This window comes from Alosa pseudoharengus, unplaced genomic scaffold (assembly GCF_046254945.1).
Source record: "Alosa pseudoharengus isolate Yale_2024_CS ecotype anadromous, Long Island Sound unplaced genomic scaffold, YU_APseudo_1.1 YU_APseudo_1.1_scf_15, whole genome shotgun sequence".
In the NCBI taxonomy this organism is placed as follows: Eukaryota; Metazoa; Chordata; class Actinopteri; order Clupeiformes; family Clupeidae; genus Alosa; species Alosa pseudoharengus.
This window is the reverse complement of record NW_027468620.1, coordinates 13,605,942-13,614,024: the sequence shown is the minus strand read 5'-3', so window position 1 is coordinate 13,614,024 and position 8,083 is coordinate 13,605,942. Positions and strand designations below refer to the sequence as shown.

The window sequence follows — 8,083 nt, the reverse complement described above, 5'->3', positions numbered from 1 at the left end:
TGTCTCATTAAGACCAATATGTCTCGCCTAAGCCCCTCAGACACCTGGACTATTCCAACAGCAGACGATAGGGTTGCAAATCATTCGCTTAGGCCTTCGCAAAGTCCGTCTGTGAAAATCATCAAGGAGGCTTTAAAAAACCGCTACCGTTGCTAGCAGACGTCTTTTCGATTGGGTGTTTTTTTTTTCTTTTTTTAAGTTTCTTGCCCTTCTGCACTGATGCAGTAGAGCTCGTGGTTTTGGACACAGCTGAGGTGGGAGATGTTTAAATGGATGTCTGGGCCAAAGCAAATTCCCCGGTGTGCAGCGCGAGAAAGCGTCCTGTCATCGGAGCTAGGCTCTGAGGGGGCAGACACTAGATGGAAGGGGGGGATGGGGGGGGATGTTGGCTGAACTGCGGACGCTGTCTACCCCTGTGTCGGCTCTGCTGTTTCCCTCTGTCCTGCGTGGGTCCATCCAGGCTCGTGGACATGTACTGTAGCAGACAGGGGCTTGATGGAGACCCAGAGTAAACAGCACAGTGTAAGTCCAGGGCCGGATGTGTGTACCTCAGGTGTTCAGGGCCGGATGTGTGTACCTCAGGTGTCCAGGGTTGGATGCACATGACTCAGGTGTTAGGCTCTGCTGGCTGCTGTGTTTAACTGTAACTTTTTGAAGTATATTTTTGGCAGGAAGTGACAGGAAGTGAGTGGAAGAGAGATAAAGTGGGATCAGGAAATGACCCAGGCCTGACACGAACCTGGGTCCCCATGGGCACTTGGACCCATAGGTGGTATTATATGGGCGCTGTAGCCAGTTTCGCCACAGTTGTGCAACATCTATGTTTCTCTTCTTCTCACATCTTAATCTCTCTACACTCTGTTTCCTCTCACTTTTTTACAGTCCGAATCTCTCTCTCTCTTTGGCTCTCTATCTCTGTTGCCTAAACCAGTGCAGGTTCTTTTCTCAGGTCATTTCTCTCTTTCTTCTCCTTTCCTTCTCCCCCTCTCCCCCATTTCTCTCACTCTCTTTCTCTCCTCATATCCACGTCACAGCCACCGCTTTCACTGGATGCTGGGGGAAAATTGCATCTAGTGATTCATTCATTTGGCCTGTGACCGATCAGGATTTTTTGGCTTGATTTTTTTTCCATGCTCCGTGGTAGACCGCACACGTCGGTCCAGTGAATGGACTCTCCAAGGAATTGGTCCGAGCCTCAGGAAAAACGTCTCAGTCTTCTTGACATGATGGTAATCGGGGTAACAACGTCCGATAGGGACTGCTACACTAGCCCATCACATGAGGATTTGCTTTGTGCCTCTTATTGATCCAAAGGCCCAATGACGGCCTGCACTGAAGAGGGTAATGACTCTGGAAATGGGTGTTTTCCAGCTCATAGAGTGTGTATGATGGATACACGGATTACAGATGGATGTATAGCAATGATGGATCAATAAAATACACAGTAGTGTGTGTCTGTGTGTGTGTGTATGTGTGTGTGTGTGTGGGGGGGGTCCTTATTGCAAAGTGTCTTGCAGTTGTGTAATTGCAATCAAAGAGTGTCCATACAGAGTGTTCAAGTAGTGCTGAGGGAATTCTTTGTGTCGTTTGTGAGTGCTTGTACATGTATAATTCACCTACAGTCACTTCTGAGTATTAGGAATTTCTCTAACCTTGGGTGTACCTTGGCTTTTGAGACGTTAATATCAGCTCACTGCTCTTAGCTTGGAGACCCAAATGGGTGTCCAGGGAAACCGCTACAGACCTGAGTGTGTGCGGCCTGCCATGTGTGATGAAACTCCACGGCCTAAATTGGCGGCGCTCGGAGGCTGGCTGCGTGTGAACTCACCGTACCCCACCAGAGTGCGTCGGCATAGGTGGCGAACTGCTTGTTGAACTCCTTCTCCACCAGATAGACAAGGAAGGAGGAGAAGATGAGCACCAGGAAGCCCATGTACCAGGCGGTCACCAGCTCCTGTGGAGGAGAGACGCGGTCAGACATCAGTGTCATTTCATTATGCACAGAACGACATTGCGGCGCCAACCCATCTCGTTTTAGCTCCGGCTGTGGTCCTTCAGACCCAATAGGAAGGCACCGGGCATCTAATAGAACTGATCAGGGCTTGTATACAGTAGTGATGGGCAAATGAAGCTTTAGTGAACCACTAAACCACAGCAGTGTGAAGCTAGCGACACTAATGAAAAAATCCAATATGGCCGCCACATGTAGATTTTTCAACATAAAAGTCTTTACCCAAACCAGTATATGTAACCAAAAATATTGGTTTGTTAAGGACTTTTATGTTGAAAAATGTATGTGTGGCGGCCATCTTTTTGCTTTTCAGCTAGTGTCGCTAGGCTCACACTGCTGTGGTTCAGTGGTTCACCAAAGCTTCATTTGCCCATCACTAGTATACAGACCTTACTTTCCTGTATCTGACCCTAGGCCGATGGGTCAGGCCCTCGAGTCGTGGATCTGCCTGAGGTTTCTTCCTATATGTATCTCCAATTCTAGGGAGTTTTTCCTCGCTCCTGTTACCCATGGGCCTTCTTTTCTTTTCTTTTCTTTTCTTTTCTTTTCTCTGTTTGTGTAACACTCTGTAAAGCGCCATGAGACATGTGTAATGTTTTGGCGCTCCATAAGAAATGAAAAAAACTGAATTGATTTGAGCCTCAGCATTTGGTGTCACACTCTGTGCTGGCACTGACAACTGGACGCTTACCAAGGTCAGAAGGGGCATGAGTGGGAAAAAAAAAGTTCTAAACAAACACATCAAATTCACCTCGCTTGAAGTGCATATTTTTTTTACTCATACGCATATGCTACAAGATAAACTATTGACTATTAAATTACAGAGTTAAAAGCTGCATTAGGCCACAGACAGGCTTTTAGTGACAAGCCAGTGGAAAAGTCTTAAAATGAGGAGAGGGAAGTGAATTGAAAAAATATGAGAGCTGTGTTAGGCTAGAGGAAAAGGAGAGCGAGATGGACGCTTCTTGCCGGCCACAGTGATTCAATCCGCTGTTTCATCCCATAATGGCCCTGACAAATGGCGGGTTGCTAAGTGCGGAGGAAACGTGTGGTTTGGCCGCCCCCGCCGCCAAGGCCCTGCATCAGGCGGAGCCGCTGATGGCGGAGAGATTTCTCCGTCGCTGCCACGGCAATGGCCGACTGCGCTGACCAAAACTGGACTGCCGAGCCAGAGCTGTCCCCACCAGTAGATCCGCAAAAATCCAGACCCTCCAGCCTAAACAACTATGAATACATAAATGCCTTCTGACATGGATCACTTTACGATCCCATACAACTTCTAATATCTATATTAAATATTAAATATTAAATATTAAAAAATATTAAATATGGACTTTTATTGGCACTGATAATAAAATGCTTATCTTAATATTTATCAGGCACTTTTATAGACAAAACAACGGCACAACACATTTGTATTAGTTTGTCTTCTTCCTGGGTTATGAACCAATAGCCTTTGGGTGGTTAGCAGCACCTTTCTACAATTATCCGATATTTAATTTTTAATTTGAAGGAAAAATATTTGGAGCAAGTAAACCTTTAAGTTTGAGTTTTTTGACTACACATCCCAGCTTACCTTGCTATGTGCGTAAACTACAGATCCCAGCAGCTTCCAGGTGCCACCCCGTCGGTCCATGCGCACCATGCGCAGGATCTGCAAGAATCGGAGGCTTCGCAATGATGTCGCAAAGATGTTGCCTTTGCTACCAGCTGAAACAGCGATAGAGGCAATGAGGACGATGACATCTGTAAGAGACAGGAGAAGTGGACACAGTAAGAGAACATGTCATCAGCATCTTTGTGACCTCATTTAGTTAGGTTAAATATTGAATGACTCTTGCTGTGCCTCTCCCCTCCATCTGATTACATCCATTACTTCGTGCTTCATCTTAAAGGGAAAGTACCAAAAAAAAATTTAGATGATTGACAAAACAATTGTGCAATGAATTTTATGTGTAAACCTCCGCACCTGGGAGTGTTGATTTAGGCTAGCTGCAGACGGTGCGATGTATACATGTACAAAAGAACAAACACTGAGCATACTGGACCAAAACCACCATGGAAACTAGAGGAAAGTTCAATGGAAAGACCCCCCCCCCCCCCCCCCCCCCAACACACAACCCCCCTTCTGCCAGTTGCCAGTCACTCATGTGTCTCATTTGACAAGCTTCCGTGCTGAGGCTAATGAGATTAAAAGCCTGTAACAGATCCCTGTGAGGGAACAGTGGTGCGCTGGGCTGGCACTCCCTCTGAGGTTTCGCCTTCAGGAAAACAGCTCCAGTGTGTGTGTGAGTCTGAGCCTGAGTGTGAGAGTGAATGTATGTGTGTGAGTGGGAGTGTATGTGTGTGAGTGTGAGAGTGAGTGTATGTGTGTGAGTGTGAGTGTGAGAATGTGTATGAGAGAGAGAGAGAGAAAAAAACAGAGAGACTTTTTGACTTTTAAAACCCCTTTTATTGAACCATTGCATGTAACCCCCCCCCCAACCAACAACAAAAAACAGAGAGAGAGAAACCATGAGAGAGAGAAAGAGAGAGAGAGAGAGAAAGGGAGAGAGGGAGACATGTTCTACCTGTAACTTTGGCAACAATGACTTTCATTTATGCCAGTAAAGCATCATTTGATTTCATTGCATTTTATAGATAGAGAAGGAGGGAGAGAGATTGAGAGAGAGAGAGAGAGAGAGAAAGAGAGAGTGAGAGAGAGAGAAAGAGAGAGAGAAAGAGAGAGAGAGAGAGAGAGAAAGAGAGAAAGAGAGAGAGAAAGAGAGAGAGAGAGTGAGAGAGAAATGGCAGAAATTATTTGATGGATCTCTTGCCTGCCCACCCGCCCTAGCTCCCACCCGACATGCTCTTCTCAGGGGATCAAACACTAGGTGGAATGGGGCAATCGAAGTTCATAAAAACCCAGGGCCACTTATACGTGCACACACACACACACACACACACACACACCACACACACACACACACACACACACACACACACACACACACACACACACACACACACAAAGCATGTTACACAGGAGGAGGCCTGGAAAATCATATAAGAGCACTTCTAAAAACCATCCAGTCACGTCCCCACTTCAATCCCCGGTACATGGTCGCAACCTCACCGTCAAAATATTGTGTTTCTCTCACATCACACCTGATCACATTTCCTATTTCAGAGTTTACATGCGTGACACTCAAAGGAGGAATTTTCTTTTCGTAGAGCTCGTTTTTTGGGAACATTTGTCAGTGGAGCTGTGGTGAGCCTGGAACGGCTGTGACAGTCATAAAAAAAAAAGTTCCTGGAATTTGGAAAACTCAAACGCACGAGAAAGGGATTCAACTAACTGTTCAGAAAAAGGTTCCTTTAAAGTATTCCATGGAACATCACTCTTCGCAGAGTTGAGTGAACCATTTGAACTTTTAGAATGAAAGGCTCACCGAAATTGCGGAAATTGAGAAAAGCAGAAGTGACTAAGTTGGTTAATGCAAAATTTGATTTAATTTAAAGTGCATGTGTGTGTGTGTGTGTGTGTTTGTGTGTATGTGTGTGTATGTGTGTGTATGTGTGTGTGTGTGTGTGTGTGTGTGTGTGTGTGTGTGTGTGTGTGTGTGTGTGTGTGTGTGTGTGTGAGTCAAACATAGCATGCAAGCTTCTTCCTAGCGTGATCTCTACTAGAAATGATATGGGTGCACTTTTTGGGAAAAATTCTCCAACTCCATTAGACATGAAAAGTCCCTATTCTAAAACTTCTACAACAGCATATGCTACAATGCACTAATACTGACTCACACACACATGATGATGGCAGACAGACTGTGTGCGCCAAGGTCTGATTTTCTGACTGGTGTCGACAACATCAGTGCACCCCTTTCCACCAAAACCTCTCATCTTTCTTCAAAGGGAGCCCAGGCATACTCTCCCGCCATCTTTTATTCATGCGGATCTACCCGCTTTAACCCTGACCACTGACCAGCTGCGGGCTAGAGACCTCAAACAACAGAGTCGCAGAAAGACCCCCAAAAATAAACTGCTAAATGCACACGCTCTTTCGCAAGCACTTAAACTTTGGCCCCCGTGAGAGGAACAGTCGGAAAAAGAAAGTATGTGTGTGTGTGTGTGTGTGTGTGTGTGTGTATGTGTGTGTGTGTGTGTGTGTGTGTGTGTGTGTGTGTGTGTGTGTGTGTGTGTGTGTGTGTGTGTATGAAGGTGGGGAGGGGGGAAGAGAACTTGGGTGGGGGAAGCAATCACACAACTTCCTGTAGGGCCCATGTCAAATGAGTGGTCACGACTTTGTACATTTTGCGCGAAGGGGTGAGGGGTGGGAATAGAAGAGAGGAGAGGAGAAGAGAAGGGAGGAGAGGGGAAGAGAGGAGAGAAAAGGAAAGGAGAGGAAAGGAGAAGAGAGGAGAGAGAAGGGAGGAGAGGAGGAGAGAGGAAAGAAAAGGAGAGGAAAGGAGAAGAGTGGAGAGGAAAAGGGAGGAGAGGATAAGAGAAGAGGAAAGGAGAGGAGAGGAAAGGAGAAGAGAGGAGAGGAAAAGGGAGGAGAGGAGAAGAGAAGAGGAAAGGAGAGGAGAATGGAGGAGAGAAGGGGGAGAGGAGATCAGAGGAGAAGAGAGGAGAGGAGAGGAGAGGAGAGGAGAGCAGAGCAGAGAAGAGGAGAAGAGAGAAGAATCAAGAGGAGAGAAATGGAGAGGAAAAGAGAAAAGAAGAGAGGAGAACAGAGCAGAGGAGAGGAGAGGAGGGAAAGGAGAGGGGGAGAGGTATGTGCGGATGTTGGTAATTGCTGGAGCGCGTTTAGAGGGGTCATTAGGGTGGCAGTGCTAGCGTCGTTGGTGAGCAGGTGCCTTTTCTTAATGGCCCTTTAAATGGCTGCAGGGCGACGAATGAGGGCCTCGGTCATCGGGGGGATAACACCGCTAGTTTTTCTCTCTCTTCACTTAAAACACTGAATTAAGACAGGAAGCTGAAGAGCTTTCAAGAGGCAGTGGTTAATTATGGGGCTTTCATTCCAGTGGGTAGGTAAAGATGTAGCTCTGGACACACTCACACTCTCTCTCTCAAGCACACACACAAACACACACACATATAGCGCACAAACACACACACACACACACACACACCCGCAAACACGCACACAAACCCCCCCCCCCCCCATAAAATCCAGTGACTGTTGCGACACTGTCAGTCAGTCTCTTTTATTTCTTTGGATTACAATCATATGCCCCCCCCCACACACACACATATGGGTGTGCAAACACTCAAACACACACACACGCAGAAACACACACACACACACACAAACACACACAGGCCTCAGGACTGCTTGACCTATTGATGAGGGAACATTGATAAAATACTTAGCTTACTAGGCTCATCTTGATCCACTCATTATCTGTCTTCTCTATATCTCATGCTGTTTATCTTTCTTCCTCTCTCAAAGGATACCCTGTCCTGTCCTGTCCACACACACACACACACACACACACACACACGGACACACAGTCATTACCCATATTGCCCTTGGCCATTGATCGAGTGCTGCCCTAGCAGAGTCATCATTAGTCCAGCACCATCATCCAAGCAAGAGCATCCATCAAAAGCCACACAGAGCAGACTGGCCTCCGCACCGACAACATCCCCAGGGCACGGTGCTCACATAAACACACAAACACTCCCACACCCACCCACCCACCCACCCAAGTGTGCACACACACACACACACACACACACATACAGTACACGCAGGCACGCAGGCACGCACGCACGCACGCACGCACGCACACACACACGCACACACGCACACACACAGATAAGCAAGTCTCAACATATAATTTACAAAATAAACACACTTGACATTTTACAAATACAGGCAGAGATGTGTGTGCAGAGATGTGTCGTAGTGGCATCTTACCTATGACACAAAATGGCTTCCTTGCAAAGCGCAGTCGGCCCTGCCATCCTCTGTAGCGACAGCAACACCCGGCAGACCAGACACGCATGATGTACTCCAGGCCGAACACCACGATCATCACATACTCCTGCACAGACACACATACACACACACACACACACACACAC

The 8,083-nt window shown here is 46.9% G+C and overlaps 1 protein-coding gene across 5 annotated transcripts in view; it reads right to left on the bottom strand.

Moving 5' to 3' along the window:
* Positions 1 to 8,083, bottom strand: part of kcnq5a (potassium voltage-gated channel, KQT-like subfamily, member 5a) — a 158,380-nt gene that overhangs the window by 28,413 nt on the left and 121,884 nt on the right. For all 5 annotated transcript variants that reach the window (XM_076285631.1, XM_076285629.1, XM_076285633.1 and 2 more), the window contains 3 exons: positions 7,917 to 8,043; positions 3,588 to 3,757; positions 1,829 to 1,954 (listed from right to left, as the gene is read on the bottom strand). In XM_076285631.1, coding sequence (XP_076141746.1) covers positions 1,829 to 1,954; positions 3,588 to 3,757; positions 7,917 to 8,043 — 423 coding nt within the window. The remainder of the gene's footprint in view (positions 1 to 1,828; positions 1,955 to 3,587; positions 3,758 to 7,916; positions 8,044 to 8,083) is intronic.